Consider the following 19,161-nt stretch of genomic DNA (forward strand, 5'->3'; position numbering starts at 1 on the left):
GTAGCGAGGCTATAACAGTAGCGAGGCTATAACAGTAGCGAGGCTATATACAGTAGCGAGGCTATAACAGTAGCGAGGCTATAACAGTAGCGAGGCTATATTCAGGCACCGGTTAGTCGGGCTGATTGAGGTAGTATGTACATGTATATATGGTTAAAGTGACTATGCATATATAATGAACACAGAGTAGCAGTAGCGTAAAAGAGGGGTTGGCAGGTGGTGGGTGGGACACAATGCAGATAGCCTGGTTAGCCAATGTGTGGGGGCACTGGTTGGTCGGGCCAATTGAAGTAGTATGTACATTAATGTATAGTTAAAGTGACCATGCATATATGATAAACAGAGAGTAGTAGCAGAGTAAAAAGAGGGGTTGGTGGGGGGGGGGGGGGGCACACAATGCAAATAGTCCGGGTAGCCATTTGATTACCTGTTCAGGAGTCTTAGGGCTTGGGGGTAAAAACTGTTGAGAAGCCTTTTTGTCCTAGACTTGGCACTCCGGTACCGCTTGCCATGCGGTAGTAGAGAGAAGTCTATGACTGGGGTGGCTGGGGTCTTTGACAATGTTTAGGGCCTTCCTCTGACACCGCCTGTTGTAAAGGTCCTGGATGGCAGGCAGCTTAGGCCCAGTGATGTACTGGGCCGTACGCACTACCCCCTGTAGTGCCTTGCGGTCGGAGGCAGAGCAATTGCTGTACCAGGCAGTGATGCAACCAGTCAGGATGCTCTCGATGTTGCAGCTGTAGAACCTTTTGAGGATCTGAGGACCCATGCCAAATCTGTTTAGTTTCCTGAGGGGGAATAGGCTTTGTCGTGCCCTCTTTACAAACTGTCTTGGTGTGCTTGGACCACTAGTTTGTTGGTGATGTGGACACCAAGGAACTTGAAGCTCTCAACCTGCTCCACTACAGCCCCGTCGATGAGATTGGGGGTGTGCTCGGTCCTCCATTTCCTGTAGTCTACAATCATCTCCTTAGTCTTGGTTACGTTGAGGGATAGGTTGTTATTCTGGCCCCACACGGCCAGATCTCTGACCTCCTCCCTATAGGCTGTCTCGTCGTTGATCAGGCCTACCACTGTTGTGTCATCTGCAAACTTAAGGATGGTGTTGGAGTTGTGCCTGGCCATGCAGTCGTGGGTGAACAGGGAGTACAGGAGGGGACTGAGCACGCACCCCTGAGGGGCTCCTGTGTTGAGGATCAGCGTGGCAGATGTGTTGCTATCTACCCTCACCACCTGGGGGGGCGGCCCGTCAGGAAGTCCAGGTTCCAGTTGCAGAGGGAGGTGTTTAGTCCCAGGATCCTTAGCTTAGTGATGAGCTTTGAGGAAACTATGGTGTTGAACGCTGAGCTGTAGTCAATGAATAGCATTCTCACATAGGTGTTCCTTTTGTCCAGGTGGGAAAGGGCAGTGTGGAGTGCAATAGAGATTGCATCATCTGTGGATCTGTTTGGGCGGTATGCAAATTGGAGTGGGTCTTTCACCAGCCTTTCACAAAGTGATGGTTGTCTTTTGCACCTCCATTCTATCCATTCTATTTCTACAATTGATAGGTTATTAATCCACAGCTGAGAATATCTGGAATGATCCTGTTTTCCATTTGTTGTTTTTCTTGCCCTCCAGGTGAGACATGTCATAGGATGTGGTGTGGCAGGCTGACTGTGCATCCTGTGGTTTCCTGGGTGTGTGTGAGTGGGATTTGTCCTAACAACGTTCTTGTGGGAGAGCTTTGTCCCAACATTCCTACAGGGCTCATCACTGACCATCCCTTAGTGCAGTAGTGACCATGGAAAAACACATGTTTGTAATGCACACTAAGTACTACCAGAGAGGTTTTAGCACCATCTTTGGTCTTATTCATTTCATTGAATCTCTCATTTCCTTTCTGTCTTTTAGTCGATAAATCCATGTTAAAAAGTCATTAATCATATACACGCTGTTTTCATAGACTTTTCTGGGGAGTTTTGCCTGGCGTATTTACATGAGGTAAAATGCTTAAATCCTTTCTCTTAATTTCCACAGTGTAGAGAGTGACCCTAAAAGAGACTAATTCGTTCATAGCCGTCAGGGTTTATTTGTACTGGGCCAAATTAGAATTATTACAGAGAAAACTCCAGTTGTAAATTGCCTGGGGAGAGAGAGCACTATAATATAATAATTCACAGGTCTTAAGGCACACTGGGACTATTTGCTTACATATATATACTGGGTTTGATGAGACTGCAGAGACGTTACATAGAGCCAGTGGAATGTGCAGCATGTCTGAGCCAGGGTGTGTATGTGTGTGTGTGTGTGTGTGTGTGTGTGTGTGTGTGTGTGTGTGTGTGTGTGTGTGTGTGTGTGTGTGTGTGTGTGTGTGTGTGTGTGTGTGTGTGTGTGTGTGTGTGAGAGAGAGACAGAGAGACAAGGCTTGGCCCACCTGCACTGAGTTGGCCTTTAACCCTAACAAGTCATAATAAGGCAGTTGGATGGCAACGTTACAACAGCTGTTGAAACAGGGAACTGTCCAAAACACTCCATGTCAGGGACTGGAGGACGCAATAAAAACAGGAAATGAAAAGTGGGTTGAGATGGAGGTAATGGGAGAAGGGAATGAAAAGAGAGATGGAGGTTAGGGACAGAGAGGTGAGAGGTCAGAGAGAATAAGCACAACAGAAAATAATGTGTATGCAACCTTACAGCCAGCCAACCAGAAAACCCTAAATACATTTATAAAGATATCACACAAAGATAATGTTGGGGAGGAGGAAGGGGAGACAAGGGATGACATTCAAAAACCCATATAAACAAATAAAACATCAAAAACATGGGAGAAACAATAGAGAAAAATGTGATAAGAGGGTTAAAATGTGGGAAACTGCACTACTATATGTAGGAAGGAGAGAGCTCTGTATAATATAAATAAATAAAATGATTGTCTTTGAGTGTTGCTATGACACCCGTCAGTTCCACAGCCCCCGGTTATTTTGTGATCAATGCATTGTGGGAGAGCTGATGATGACCGCTCCCTCAATTAATGCTGCAACCATGGTAACAGGTCAGCTTGACTGTGTGTAGAGAGACATTGCTACCTGTTTCTGGGTCATACAGTGTAATGTTACTAACAGTTGTGACCTCAAATGCACCTTATCATGGTGATTTACCATGGTGATTCTTTCAACTTCAACATTAACATACAACCATTTACATAAAATCCTGCTCGAATATCCTTTAAACTGGCCAAAGATTGTGAAATATTTATTCCTGAATCTTCAACATCCTGAAAACCTTGAATCTGGAGGTTTAAAATACACAACACTACAGATAGCAGCCCACTGTGTGAGAACCCTGAACACTGAACCTTGTTCATATTGTACCAACAAGACGTGAGTCATGCAGCAAAACACATTGCTTGAGAGACTGCAACATTACAGTCCACAGTAAAATCTGGATCTTAGCTAAAAGGGTCAGCCAGTGAAATAATGTACTGGTTCATAACAAGAGAATGGTGTAAGAGGAACCAAAAACAGTGCATAGCAATAGCATAGCACTTAGAATGCATCTCCATTACATTGCTTCATTGTAAGTAGTATGCTAGTGGAGACATTGGAACAGAGAGGTCGGTGTGATGCAGGCATTCTAAGTAAGGGACTGCATTCTCATCTCTACTAACCCAGTTTGAGCAGCCATCCCTCTCTGTCTGGGTTGAAGAACGTGTGAGTCAGGTCGTTCCCATCATCCTCTGGGATCTTAAAGGGTTCACTCTTAATGCTCTCATAGAGATTCTGGAGAGGAGAGAGAGGGATGAGGAGGGAGTGATGGAGAGAAGGAGAGAGAGAGGGAGCGATGGAGAGAAGGAGAGAGAGAGGGATGAGGAGGGAGTGATGGAGAGAAGGAGAGAGAGGGATGAGGAGGGAGCGATGGAGAGAGAAGGATGAGGAGGGAGTGATGGAGAGAGAGGAAAAGCATTGGGAAAGAGGGGGATAGAGAGAGAGAGAGAGAGAGAGAGAGAGAGAGAGAGAGAGAGAGAGAGAGAGAGAGAGAGAGAGAGAGAGAGAGAGAGAGAGAGAGAGAGAGAGAGAGAGAGAGAGAGAGAGAGAGAGAGAGAGAGAGAGAGAGAGAGAGAGAAATGGTGATGGGGGAAAAGGCGGTGGAAAGCATTAGTGTTCAACTCATAACACTTGAACAGCCACTTCCTGCATCTTCTAACAGCCATCCCAGTCCATAACTAAATCAACAGTGCATAAAACATGACAGAACAACATTCTATGAAGGACTTGTTAGAAAAGGAAATTGTTGGAGGGTGTGCTCATTCGTAGGGGCTGAAACTGGGTGTTAAATACTGGGACACATTTGACAATCTGAGTTACAACTTTGAGAACTGTTGGGAGAGAAAGGAACAACAAGCCAACTGCAAGAAGTGTTATGTGTGTGCCCTTTTGAACTGCGGTTGAGCTGAAGGCTGTGTGATTATCTCTCTGAGATTGTTAGATAATAATGTCCATCATTAGCATTACTGGCCTGAAAGAACAGCACATTAGATGAGCTAGCATTTTGCTACGTGACGTAGGACAAACACAAACACACACTCATCAACCATATCCAACCCCCCCACTCCACACACACACTCATCAACCATATCCAACCCCCCCACTCCACACACACACTCATCAACCATATCCAACCCCCCCACCACTCCACACACCAAACACACACTCTCACCCTGAGTAGGTCCTCTGGCAGGTCTCCTCCCTCGTTGATGCCTCTGTTCATGGAGATGAACCTCTCTACGGGGGGCTTGTCTCTGACGTTGGGGTTGTGGAGGCTGGTATTCAACATGATGATGGCGAAGGACAGGACATAACACGTGTCTGGGGAGGACAGCAGAGAGAGGAGGTGTGAAGTGTGTGTGTGTGTGTGTGTGTGTGCCGCTATGACTTTGCAATCATTACTCTACCACCCACTACCCCCCCCACCCCACTCTGTTCTATTACCCCTGGCCGTTTAACCTGGTGTGTGTCAGAGCACCAGTCCCCAGAGGGACGCAGCAGAAGCAGCTATAACTAAGTCGGCGTGTCACCACTGCAACACATCCATATTCATGAGGCCAAGACCACATGTCATTCATCAACCCACCACTGTTTACTGGGACAGGGGACACAACACTGCAGATAGAACATAGAGCTGACATGACACAATATCATATATGTTCTAGACAATACATTTCTATATGAATGTTCTGTAACAGGCCCCTGGTTGTTTAGGAAGATGTAGGGGAGAGGGACAGAACATTGAGGATAGAAATTACTGTATAGACCTGACATGATCCCTTATGGTACATGACAAACACAATTATATTTGTTCTACACAATAGATTTATATCTGAAAATTCTGAGCAGGACCTTGAATAGAACAGGACATTTATGATGGTAAGGGACAGAGATGATGGTAGGGGACATTGATGAAAGCAGGGAACATTGATGATGGTAAGGGACAGAGATGATGGTAAAGGACAGAGATGATGGTAGGGGACAGAGATGATGGTAGGGGACAGAGATGATGGTAGGGGACAGAGATGATGGTAGGGGACATTGATCATGGTAGGGGACATTGATCATGGTAGGGGACAGAGATGATGGTAGGGGACAGAGATGATGGTAAGGGACAGAGATGATGGTAGGGGACAGAGATGATGGTAGGGGACAGAGATGATGGTAGGGGACAGAGATGATGGTAGGGGACAGAGATGATGGTAGGGGACATTGATCATGGTAGGGGACATTGATCATGGTAGGGGACAGAGATGATGGTAGGGGACAGAGATGATGGTAGGGGACAGAGATGATGGTAGGGGACAGAGATGATGGTAGGGGACAGAGATGATGGTAGGGGACAGAGATGATGGTAAGGGACAGAGATGATGGTAGGGGACAGAGATGATGGTAGGGGACAGAGATGATGGTAGGGGACAGAGATGATGGTAGGGGACAGAGATGATGGTAGGGGACAGAGATGATGGTAGGGGACAGAGATGATGGTAGGGGACAGAGATGATGGTAGGGGACAGAGATGATGGTAGGGGACAGTGATGATGGCAGTGGACAGAGATGATGGTAGGGGACATTGATCATGGTAGGGCACATTGATCATGGTAGGGGACAGAGATGATGGTAGGGGACAGAGATGATGGTAGGGGACAGAGACAACGTGTGGCCTGAGCGTGCCTCACTAGTCACTAATGACCCTCTGTTATTGACCAGTGATCAAAGTCCTTATTAGAGGAGCCATGCAAGTAGTGATAACACAGCAACAATGAACCGCAAGTCTGTCAGCAACAATGGCTAATGATGCATTAAGTCATCGGACAGAGAGTCAAGTACCGACTGATAGTGAGTGATTCTAGAAATGTGAGTGTACCGGTATTTGGGTTTTTAATAGTTATAGCAATTCAAGACTTCCTTTTCCACAAAGACAAATGTACATGTAGGGTTGGGTATTGTAGAGGTTTTATAGAGCGACTCCACTCCGTCTAAAGAGGTATAGCATGTAAAACATTTACTATACAACAAAGACTGGTTTTAGGACCAGAGAGTTCTAGAGTGGAGCCACGTCCTTAGAATTTATACCTAAAAGTAAGGTCTGCTATAAAGTAGAGAGACATGGAGACTGACACATTGATCTAAGGCAGGGGTGGTCTGGCACTGCTCTTTATGACAGGGTCCGTCCAATGTGTGTGTGTGTGTGTGTGTGTGTGTGTGTGTGTGTGTGTGTGTGTGTGTGTGTGTGTGTGTGTGTGTGTGTGTGTGTGTGTGTGTGTGTGTGTGTGTGTGTGTGTGTGTGTGTGTGTGTGTGTGTGTGTGTGTACCTGTGGATTGGAAGACACCGGGGTTGCAGGAGCAGTACCGCGAAGCGAAGGCCTCCATCATACGATCGATCTTCTGAGCCTCACCAGGCAGTCTGAAACTCCACAGAAACTGTCTACACCAGCATAGAGAAAGAGAGAGAGCGAGGGAGAGAGAGAGAGAGACAGAGCAAAGGAGAGAGAGGGAGAGGGAGGGAGAGAGAGAGGGACAGAAACATAGATGAGAAAGTGAGAGAGAGAAAGAGAGAAAGAGCGAAAGAGAGAGAGAAAGAGAGAGAGAAATAGAACACAGGAAAACCAATGAGAAAGAAAACAGAGGCTCCAAAAGTGTCTTGAAAGCAGAACATCATCATAAAGTGTATTGACTGCACATTATCAATAATAAATATTACTATATATTTTTTTTTTTATGTGATGAACAGCTGGGAATCTTAGCACAGTAATATGCAGAAACAGCTCACCGTAAAGCCTGTACGAGGTTGAGATCTGCAAACTCATGAAGGTCTACGAACGCCTGCAGCACCTTGAGGTTGAAGTCGTCCCTGGGAGAGATGAGGAACATACAGTGTGTCAGGTTCTCAGATTCAGGCCAGGAAATGTCTGGTATTCAGTGTTGGTCAAGATCAGTCTCGCACTTCCAAAACAGAACTATTAGAGGTCAAGGTTCTTTCAATCCCTATAGGAACTGAAATGTCTGTTAGGGGAGAGGCCCTTTTTAAACCCAACTCCACCCCTTCTCTAGATTATGACTCTATCAAACCATTATACAATATGATAAGATTGCGGGTCGTAATAAATTGCTATTTGTTTGTGCAAACAACCAACTTAACATACAAGATGTTGTTGCTTTCTTAAGGGCCTTTTCTAAAGAAAACGATCTATCCCAGCCACAGAGCCAGCCTCAGACTCTGCTCTCTGTTTGCTACACAGGTTGTTTTGACAGTCACATCCCTGCGAGGTGGCCCACGTGTCGTAGATATGAAACACATGTAGCCAGGCAGAGCAGATCTCTGTTTTACTGGCATGGCCCCTTGTCTACTGTCGCCGCTATGCTCCGTAAATCCAGACAATCCATTTCCCGAGGCTTTATGCCCGGGCTTATACACGCACAGAGGGAGAAATCTCCCTGAGAGATGGACAGAGTGTAGGAAAGAGAGAGGGAGGGAGAGAAGGGAGCGAGTGAGATGGGGAGAGAGGGAGAAAGAGAGGTAGAGGGGGAAAGAGGGAGAGAGAGAGAGAGAGAGAGAGAGAGAGAGAGAGAGAGAGAGAGAGAGAGAGAGAGAGAGAGAGAGAGAGAGAGAGAGAGAGAGAGAGAGAGAGAGAGAGAGAGAGAGAGAGAGAGAGAGAGAGAGAGAAAGCGAGATGAAAACAGAGGAGGTTAGAGCAGTGTGTTTGTTACCTCTCTCCTAAGTAGTCCCCTATGACAGTTTTGTTGAGGCCCTCTCCTTTGTAGAGGAACTGGGATACGTCCTCAGGAGTGTGCTGGAGAAGGTCGTTCTCCAACAGAAACTGGATCCCCTGGAAGACACACACAGTTTTGTTAGCACTCCAAGCTACACACACACACACACACACACACACACACACACACACACACACATACACATACACATACACATACACACACACATACACATACACATACACATACACATACACATACACACACACACACACACACACACACACACACACACACACACACACACACACACACACACACACACACACACACACACACACACACACACACACACGGTTATATGTTTTGACCTGAAGAAGAGCTAGGAGGCGTTACAATAAGTCATTAATACAGATAACACAACCAGATAACATCTTTGATGGCCATGGTTTATAGTGTAACATTTTCTACATCACTAAAGGAGGCATAACAGGTACACATCTAAGTTTCTATCTGTATTTATAGAAATCAGAAAACAATCAATAAAAACGTCAATAACACCAGATTAACACCAGTGCAGTAAATAATGTATTTAGCATGGATTGCATGGACTTTAGACAAACCTTTTTGGGGTCCATGTTGAATTTCTTCCTTCCCATGGCAATCTGTTTATTTCTTTGTGTTGTTTTACTGTGATTGGACAGAGCAGAGAGATCCATCAGCTCTCTAGAACAGGTGTGGCATTATCAATTATACAACTGACGCCTGTATTTGTTCACCAGGTCAACTGTCACATGTGTCTACTTGGTACAGTATTTATCCAGGATACGGAACGGTATTGTGGTGAGTTAGTGAGTTCACACTGTTAGTTTACATAGGGCTGGGTTCAGTTATTACTGCTCCAAGTCAGCTATGAACATGAGAATGTAATGATCCTCTAAAAACAAGGATCTTTGACTTCTCTTTCCATTTGGACTGTAACATCAACCATGTAGGTTGTTGCACCGACTAACTGATTAGCAGGAGAAACTCAATCTAATGAAAACTCAATCTAATGAAAAATGAATGAAAACCATATGCCTCTTTCTTTGTGTTCATGTGTGTGTGTGTGTGTGTGTGTGTGTGTGTGTGTGTGTGTGTGTGTGTGTGTGTGTGTGTGTGTGTGTGTGTGTGTGTGTGTGTGTGTGTGTGTGTGTGTGTTATTGCATGTGTGTATACTGTGTTCTCCCTGTGTTTCTAAAATAGCTTGAACCATTTCCCAGCTGCACCTGAGACACACAAAGGCTAAATCCACACTAACACACGCTCTCTCCATCTCATCACCAATGAGCCCTGAACAGCCAATCAGTTGTCAGTCCCTGAATAGGAGCGGTTGTGGGGCGTTTAGCAACTGTTTGGCAGAGGGGACGGCTCAGGTCCACAAACAAAGATGGATTATTAAGCCACACTGGGACAGGTGTGTGGCTGGACGACTTGGAGAGGAGAAGGGAACAGCAGCTAGGAGGGGGGAGGGGTGTTGAAGGGGGGTGTTACGCACCTGTCCCCCACGCAGGTTAGCTGCTCGATCTCAGTCATCACCTCTGCAATCTCAAACTTCAACCGCTGCCAACAGGATTAGAGGGAGAATTAGCTGGGTTGAATTCACAACTCAACTCTAGTTGTTTTAGCAGTGCATTGTACATCAACAAACAGACTCAATGTAAGCGGTTAGAGTCAAAGTTACATTTTAGCCACACCCACATAAAGTCACATCAAGGGTGAGTGATATCTTTATAAAATATATTAAATCTTGACATTTCTTTTCATTTTCTTGACTCACCTCAATGTCATCCAGTAGCTCTTTTTTCCTGCGTCGTATGTTTGACAGCTCATCTCTCTCTTCCAAGGAAAGGTCTTCAGGTACTGTGAAAGAGAGAGATGTAAGTATGGAATTAAGATACAATTACTTACACACATAGTCAGACACTTCCATGGATTAAGATGTGATAGCTAGTGTGCTGTAAATCAACACACAGATCTAGGATCAGATTAGTGTACCCCAATGCTAAACCTAACCATTTGGAGGATGGAAAAACATCTGATCCTGGATCTGTTGTTAGGGACAAGTTCCAGTTCCACCTACTCCTAAATCAACACATCATTCTCTAGCAGTATACTGGAACTTCTGAGACCTCTTGACTTCCTCTCTGGCAAAAGGAAAACTCCTCCATAAATTACAACCAAACCGCCCAGGACCTTGGCCCCCCCCCCCCCCCCCCCCACCACACACACACACACACACTAAAGCAGGTAAGCACACACACACACACACACACACTAAAGCAGGTAAGCACACACACACACACACACACACACACACACACACACACACACACACACACACACACACACCACACTAAAGCAGGTAAGCACACACACACACACACCAGCGTTGAACATCTGCTAAAACGTGCATCGTCCAATATTAGTTCTCAGATATTCTGCTTCCTCATTTGAGGTAATTAGTACCACTGAGATATCTGGGCCAAATGCTAACCCTCTTTTCTCTCTCACTCACACTCACCATATAATATACGTGTTTGACTATACTGTATGTGAACTGAGCACCCAGTGGTAAATCATTCAGACTCTGACATTTTCACGTGTTCTACTCAATAAGGAGTCTCCCCAGTCCCTCACGCTTATCCCGCAGTTTACCAGCAGCACGTACATCAACCACCTTCCTCCCCAGCCCTCTCTCTGAGGACGTCCTCCTCACCTCCTCCTCCTATCACACACAGCCGCTCTTACAAATGAGCCGCTCACGACCTGTTAGAAAGCAGAGGCAGGCATGCTCAGGCTCACAGGATGTAGGTCATTCTCACATCAAGAGCCGTGGCAGATTGTGCTTTTCTACGCAGCGCATTTGCCTCGCCAGCTCTCTCTCTCTCTCTATCCATCCTATGGCTTGGAGTGGAGGGGGGAGGAGAGTGGAGGGGGGGTGGAGGGGGGGTAAATCCCAGCTGATTCATAAAGCAGCTTTACGATTCAGATTTTTTCTCTTCTCTCCTTCCATTGTCAATAGTTATTGACTTGTCTTTTTATCTCTCTCCGTAAAGACAAAAAGAGATACCACGGACCATTAAGTCGGGATGGGATGGCATCGTGGTACTCAACTCTCGGTGGCTTCTTATCACGGATGAGCAGCCAATCAGAGCCAAATGCAGATGGTAGACAGAGGAAAAGGATCTCAGAAGTGGTGATCATTTTCTCTCACGGCCGAGTGGACCCACTCAAAGCCTCTGACTGACTTCTACATAAATGAAACACAGAGATAGATGAAGGGAGAGGGAGAGTACACTGAGTGTACAAAACATTTTGCCCTCAGAACAGCCTCAATTCATCAGGGGCATGGACTCTACAAGGTGTTGAAAACATTCCACAGGGATGCTGGCCCATGTTGACTCCAATGCTTCAGACAGTTGTGTCAAGTTGGCTGGATGTCCTTTGGGTGGTGGACCATTCTTGATACACAAAGGAAACTGTTGAGCATGAAAAACCCAGCAGCATTGCAGTTCTTGACACACTCAAACCAATGCGCCTGGCACCTACTACCATACCCTGTTTAAAGGCACTGAAATATTTTGTCTTGCTCATTCACCCTCTGAATGGCACACATACCCAACCAATGTCTCATCCTTCTTTAACATGTCTTCTCCCCTTCATCTACACTGATTGAAGTGGATTTAACAAATGGGGGTGCAACTCAATATTAGGATGATTTGTCCACTCAGTGTAGCGAGAGAGGAGAAATAAATAGAGTAGATACAGAGAGAGAGAGAGAAGAGAGAGAGAGAGAAGAGAGAGAGAAGAGAAGAGAAAGAGAGAGCGTTCTCTTCTCCGTGTTACTCTGGCTCTTTAACCAGGCCCATAAAGCCAGTGATTGTAGAGCAGATCGCCCCCCCAGGCAACCTACGTCTCTAATGGGCAAAGCAGAGCGCCATCCCACCTACTTTCCCTCAAAAAACCCAGTCAACCAAAAGAAAGGGACAAATTGTCTGGGATTGATGGCCGCTGTGTTCAGTGACAATCCCCCTGCTGTGTGTATGCATGTGGGAACGCTGGGTAATCTGATATCATCATTGTGGATGAACTGCTGCTGTAGGCTATACACCGTCAGCCTGGGTATCTAATGCATTATACATGAAGGATGTGTGTGTGTGTGTGTGTGCGTGTGTGTGCATCCCTTTCTTCCACCTCCAGTCTGACTCCCTTCCTCCGCTCCTCTCCCTCTCCTCTACCGTGACCAACCAGATCAATGTGATCTCCAAGGGTCAACAAAGTCGTCACAGAGGTGAGAGGTCAGACACCCCTAGGCAGGGTCAAAGTGCTACTGCTACTGAACGGTCACTTAAGGAACTCACTGTTGCAGTGTAATCAATTATACAGACCAGTGGCCACACACCACATGCCATGGGAGACTTCCTACTTGACTTTGTTTTAGACTGAAAATAATCACTTATTATACACACTCAGGGCTGAGCACTAACGAGAGCCCATGCAACTCCAAATCTAATGGGAATTATGCATTGATGTCAATAGGATATTTGAGTGGAAAGTTTGAATTCTTCAATATTTCAGACCCTAAGTGAATTGAACTCAGCTTGATCTGAGAGAAAGAGTCTATTTTCCAACAGACACGTTTGTCCAAAGTTTCTCAGTGTTCTACTTGTTATCAAGTCTTTATAATAATCTGTAGAGGAGATCCGAGCCCTTATTAACAAAGTGTCTCGCAGTAGTGCTGATCTAGGATCAGGTCCTTCCTGTCCATATAATCTTATTCATTATAATCTAAAAGGGATACCTGATCCTAGATCAGCACTGCTACTCAGAGATGCTTTGTGAGTACTGGCCTGGTTCTGATGGGCACCATGATATGAAGATCTTATGACTTATTCAATTTGACATTTTACTTATTTAGCAGACGCTCTTATCCAGAGCAACTTACAGTCAGTGTGTTCATCTTAAGGAATGCTAGATGAGACAACCACATCACAGTCATGGTAAGTACATGTTTTATGTACTTATGACTACATGATCATCCTGTCTCCCTCACCTCTTCAGTCAGACCTCTCTCTGCCCTGGCGATCAGTCACAGTCAGGGGTCTTGAACCAGGAACAGACAGGGAGACAACATGCAAATTCTCCACGCCATTGATAGACCAATGTCATTCATCTCCTGATCCAAGTGGCGCTGTGACACACTCGACCCTGATAGAATCAGTACAACTGTTGGAGTTGGACTTGGTGATCCCCTTTGTGGGATCAAGTTGGAGAATCTCTCTGGAAAAGTTGCAGACACAGTGGTGCTGGGCTAGCCTTGTCCCAGATCTGTTTGTCCTATCTTGCCATGCTAAGGTTTGGCTGGCTTGGCTTCGAAACTGCTCTGTTATGCTGACCATGCTTCCCCCAGCCTGGACGTGCATGCCTTTATCCCCAAGTCTTGTAACTGCTAGCTATGCTAGCTAAGGCTACTTAAGTCCCTTTGCATAATGCATAGCTGTCTCTGGCTGCCGGTATAAGATAGATAACACACTCTAGACATTCTAGAACACCCCGGCTGTATTCACAGTGTCTCAGAGTAAGAGGGCTGATCAAGGATCAGGTCCTACTTTCCATAAAAAAATAGTATTAATTATGATCTAAAAGACTAAACTGATCCTAGACCAGCACTCTTAATGTGGGAAGCTTTGTGAATAGAGGCCCTGGAGTTCTCTCTTGGACAGTGACTGACACAGAGGACGGGATAGAGGTCAGATCCATGCAGGGAACAGACCACTATTGACCGTTCCCTAAGTCAGATCTCCAACTCAATCGAGTGTCACGCCTTTCAAATCTCCTTGGTAGCGAGAGGGAATACAAAAGCTGCCCGTGCACACTGATCCCCTGGTTGTACTGCAGAGGGAGATCGACGGGAGAGGACATGTTGGACTGTCCCTTGTTACATGGTTTCATGGTTCCGTGGCTAAAGATAGATAGTGACAACTCTATCTGGCTATTATAGAAACAATGGAACACATGGACCTTTTGACAAGAAATACAATTTCAACTACTAAACTTAAACTTAAACTTTAGGCTACTCTCACCTCAACCCTGACCTTACCTTTGACCCTAACCCTCGATTAAGAGCACATAGCTATGTCAATAGGCTACTATTGTCCTTTCTAGCATGGCCATCTAGTGCCTACTGTGACAGCAAGGCAAGGAACAACTAATAAACAGAGCCAGTGGAGCCACTTCCTGATCTGCACTGTGACAATGAAGAGAGGATGTCTGCACTGATTAGGCCCACTGACGCTGGTCCGCCGCAACAATAGTAGCCACACAAACACAGGCTGGGTTAAACTAAGTTCACATCACGAGTTCAGGAACACTTATACAAGCGCTCGCCATAGTCTCCTCATTGTGTTACTATAATCATGGAGAAATATGTGCAACAACACAGCTGAGACTGCTGAATGATGTAAGTAGGTTGAATAAGTGGGTCATGGAAGACAAAACCTGAAACATATGTGTCTGAGTCAGGGCCGACCTGAACCGTACTGTGCTAGCTGGATATTTTCTTCTCGCATTGAGGTTCCAGCAACTATGGTGGAAGCATAACCAGGACAGCTTGGTTTGACTCGGCTCTGTACTGGGAATATGGTATTATAGTATTGTTACGACCTCACGCCTAGGACCCAGTCAAATACCACACAATCTGTCATTAAGTGTCCTGCAATATCACTCAACTGTTCACAAAATAAAAACCATCTATAACCCAATTTGTGTTCTCTTGCATACATACCCCAGATCTGAGTCCAGCTCTGTCTCGGAGTTGAATACATACCCCAGATCTGAGTCCAGCTCTGTCTCGGAGTTGAATACATAGCTCAGATCTGAGTCCAGCTCTGTCTCGGAGTTGAATACATACCCCAGATCTGAGTCCAGCTCTGTCTCGGAGTTGAATACATACCCCAGATCTGAGTCCAGCTCTGTCTCGGAGTTGAATACATACCCCAGATCTGAGTCCAGCTCTGTCTCGGAGTTGAATACATACCCCAGATCTGAGTCCAGCTCTGTCTCGGAGTTGAATACATAGATCAGATCTGAGTCCAGCTCTGTCTCGGAGTTGAATACATAGCTCAGATCTGAGTCCAGCTCTGTCTCGGAGTTGAATACATACCCCAGATCTGAGTCCAGCTCTGTCTCGGAGTTGAATACATACCCCAGATCTGAGTCCAGCTCTGTCTCGGAGTTGAATACATAGATCAGATCTGAGTCTAGCTCTGTCTCGGAGTTGAATACATACCCCAGATCTGAGTCCAGCTCTGTCTCAGAGTTGAATACATACCCCAGATCTGAGTCCAGCTCTGTCTCAGAGTTGAATACATACCCCAGATCTGAGTCCAGCTCTGTCTCAGAGTTGAATACATACCCCAGATCTGAGTCCAGCTCTGTCTCGGAGTTGAATACATACCCCAGATCTGAGTCCAGCTCTGTCTCGGAGTTGAATACATAGATCAGATCTGAGTCTAGCTCTGTCTCGGAGTTGAATACATACCCCAGATCTGAGTCCAGCTCTGTCTCGGAGTTGAATACATACCCCAGATCTGAGTCCAGCTCTGTCTCGGAGTTGAATACATAGATCAGATCTGAGTCCAGCTCTGTCTCAGAGTTGAATACATACCCCAGATCTGAGTCCAGCTCTGTCTCAGAGTTGAATACATACCCCAGATCTGAGTCCAGCTCTGTCTCAGAGTTGAATACATACCCCAGATCTGAGTCCAGCTCTGTCTCAGAGTTGAATACATACCCCAGATCTGAGTCCAGCTCTGTCTCGGAGTTGAATACATACCCCAGATCTGAGTCCAGCTCTGTCTCAGAGTTGAATACATACCCCAGATCTGAGTCCAGCTCTGTCTCGGAGTTGAATACATAGATCAGATCTGAGTCTAGCTCTGTCTCGGAGTTGAATACATACCCCAGATCTGAGTCCAGCTCTGTCTCGGAGTTGAATACATACCCCAGATCTGAGTCCAGCTCTGTCTCGGAGTTGAATACATAGATCAGATCTGAGTCCAGCTCTGTCTCAGAGTTGAATACATACCCCAGATCTGAGTCCAGCTCTGTCTCGGAGTTGAATACATACCCCAGATCTGAGTCCAGCTCTGTCTCGGAGTTGAATACATACCCCAGATCTGAGTCCAGCTCTGTCTCGGAGTTGAATACATACCCCAGATCTGAGTCTAGCTCTGTCTCGGAGTTGAATACATACCCCAGATCTGAGTCCAGCTCTGTCTCGGAGTTGAATACATAGATCAGATCTGAGTCCAGCTCTGTCTCGGAGGGTCAGTAGTGGTCAGTAGGACTGCAGGACTGTGTTGTTGGCTGAAGCTTTACAGCTACATTGCCCACTGCTTTTAGCTGGTTGTTTTCCTCTCTCAGGTACAGGTGTGATGGCAGGTCCTTTGACAGCCATCTCTCTCTTATCCTCTCCTTCTTTCACCTCTGTCTTTCTCACTTTCTTTCATTATCTCCCCTTCTTTCAACCTCTTCTCTGTTTTTAAATATTTTAAATCACGATTATTTTCCTTGTCTTCCTTCTCTTTCACTTTAGTTCTCTCTCCCCTCCATCTTTCTTTACTCTTCCTCCATCGTCCTCTCCATCTTTCTCTCCCCTAATTTATCCTGGAAAACTCTTCACTATAAGCCTTGTCTCTCAAAAAAACGTGTGAAACTTTCAAAGTGAGCCATGTTCTTTCGGAGGGCTCCACTGGCTATTTATTAGCCAGACTGAGTCAGACTGAATGCTCTTAGGACCTGGCAAAAGCTGTCTGCTGCTTGCCTGCTTCAATGACCCTTCTCCAAAGTTCAATACACAGAACGGACTAAAGGGTTCTATGCTCAGAACCCAAATAGTTCTACAATTAGCACCCAGAGTTCAGACCCAGTAAATCATTCTGTTATCGGAACCCAAACTGTTCTAAAATCAGAAGATAGAGTTAAGACCATCAGACCCCTCCCCAGCAAGGTTCTTCGGTCAACACCCAAACAGTTCTCAGGTCAGAACCCTCTCCCCATTGGAAATAGTTCTACACTCAGAATCCTCCCCCGCCAAGTGTTCTACAGTCATATGTAACATGATTAAACCATGTGCTAACCTCATCCACAGTCTCTCTCATTAGCATAGTCTCATGTCTCTCATATTGTTATTGGCTGCATTGATTTTATGCCGGTCATAAAGCACTCTGATTTACAGTCTTCTCCTGTTTAACCAAATGGCTGAAGGGAATTTCCATCACCATCACTGAGCGAATCATGCACATGTATTTCAACAGGCTCTAGGATAAACCACTTGTTTTTTTCTCCTTGTGAATGTGACCTCTCTTTCACTCTATCGTTCAATTGCTTGCTCTCCCTCTCCCTCTCCCTCTCCCTCTCCACCTTTTGCTCTTTCTCTCTCTCCCACCATTTCAAAGTAAATCAAAGTCTTTAAAATTAAAGTATTTTCTAGCACCAAAAAAGACACGCGCGCACACACACACAACACACACACACACACACACACACACACACACACACACACACACACACACACACACACACACACACACACACACACACACACACACACACACACACACACACACACACAGCTCCTCTGTGTAAAGGGAGACAACAATTTCCCACTACTCTCCCTTCGGTCCCTGGACCTGCTAAGCTCATCAGTCAGTCTGCTAAAGTCATCTGATCTGAAAAACATGTTATTGTACTGGGACTCCTCATTTACTGGAAGACAGGCCTCACCTAAGACACTACACTGAGCACAAATATAAACGCAACATGTAAAGTGTTGGTCCCATGTTTCATGAGCTGAAATAAAGGATCCCAGACATTTTCAAATGCACAACAAGATGTCTAAAATGCTGGGCACTCATTTGTTTACATCACCTGTTAGTGGGCATTTCTTATGTGCCAAGATAATCCATCCACCAGACAGGTGTGGCATATCAAACAGCTGACTAAACAGCATGATCATTACACAGGTGCACCTTGTGCTAGGGACAATAAAAGGCCACTCTAAAATGTGTCCCACAACACCTCAAGTTTTGAGGGAGCGGGAAATTTACTTATTTTTTTATTTAACCTTTATTTAGCTAGGCAAGTAAGTCAGTTAAGAACAAATTCTTATTTACAATGACGGCCTAGGAACAGTGGGTTAACTGCCTTGTTCAGGGGCAGAACGACAGATACTTTTTTTACCTTGTCAGCTCGGGGATTCGATCTAGCAACCTTTTGGTTACTGGCCCAATGCTCTAACCACGAGGCTACCTGCCTCCCCAGCATTGGCATGCTGACTGCAGGAATGTCCACTCGGGCTGTTGCTAGAGAATTTAAGGTTTATTTTTCTACAATAAGCCACCTCCAACGTCGTTTTAGAGAATTTGGCAGAACGTCCAACCGGCCTCACAACCGCAGACCACACATGTATGGTGTCGTGTGGGCAAATGGTTTGCTGATGTCAACGTTGTGAACACCCCATGGTGGCGGTGAGGTTATGGTATGGGCAGGCATAAGCTATCGACAACAAACACAATTTCCTTTTATCGATGGGAATTTAAATGCACAGAGATACCGTGACAAGATCCTGAGGCCCATTGTTGTGTCATTCATCCGCCGTTTCAGCATGGTAATGCACGGCCCCATGTCACAAGGATCTGTAAAAAATCCTGGAAGCTGAAAATGTGGCAGTTCTTCCATGGCCTGCATACTCACCAGACATGTCACCCATTGAGCATGTTTGGGATGCTCTGGATCGATATGTACGGCAGCGTGTTCCAGTTCCCGCCAATATCCAGCAACTTCGCACAGGCATTGAAGAGGAGTGGGACAACATTCC

At 45.7% G+C, this 19,161-nt stretch overlaps 1 protein-coding gene across 1 annotated transcript in view; it reads right to left on the bottom strand.

Annotated features, from left to right (window-relative positions):
• LOC139573247 (cytohesin-3-like) overlaps nt 1–19,161 on the bottom strand; it is a 43,042-nt gene that overhangs the window by 7,353 nt on the left and 16,528 nt on the right. Inside the window, exons 2-9 of the mRNA XM_071396497.1 lie at nt 10,060–10,142; nt 9,778–9,842; nt 8,864–8,930; nt 8,238–8,356; nt 7,300–7,380; nt 6,842–6,954; nt 4,699–4,847; nt 3,650–3,761 (exon numbers count right to left, since the gene is read on the bottom strand). Coding sequence (XP_071252598.1) covers nt 3,650–3,761; nt 4,699–4,847; nt 6,842–6,954; nt 7,300–7,380; nt 8,238–8,356; nt 8,864–8,930; nt 9,778–9,842; nt 10,060–10,142 — 789 coding nt within the window. The remainder of the gene's footprint in view (nt 1–3,649; nt 3,762–4,698; nt 4,848–6,841; nt 6,955–7,299; nt 7,381–8,237; nt 8,357–8,863; nt 8,931–9,777; nt 9,843–10,059; nt 10,143–19,161) is intronic.

Source organism: Salvelinus alpinus, chromosome 1, assembly GCF_045679555.1.
Source record: "Salvelinus alpinus chromosome 1, SLU_Salpinus.1, whole genome shotgun sequence".
NCBI classification, from domain to species: Eukaryota; Metazoa; Chordata; class Actinopteri; order Salmoniformes; family Salmonidae; genus Salvelinus; species Salvelinus alpinus.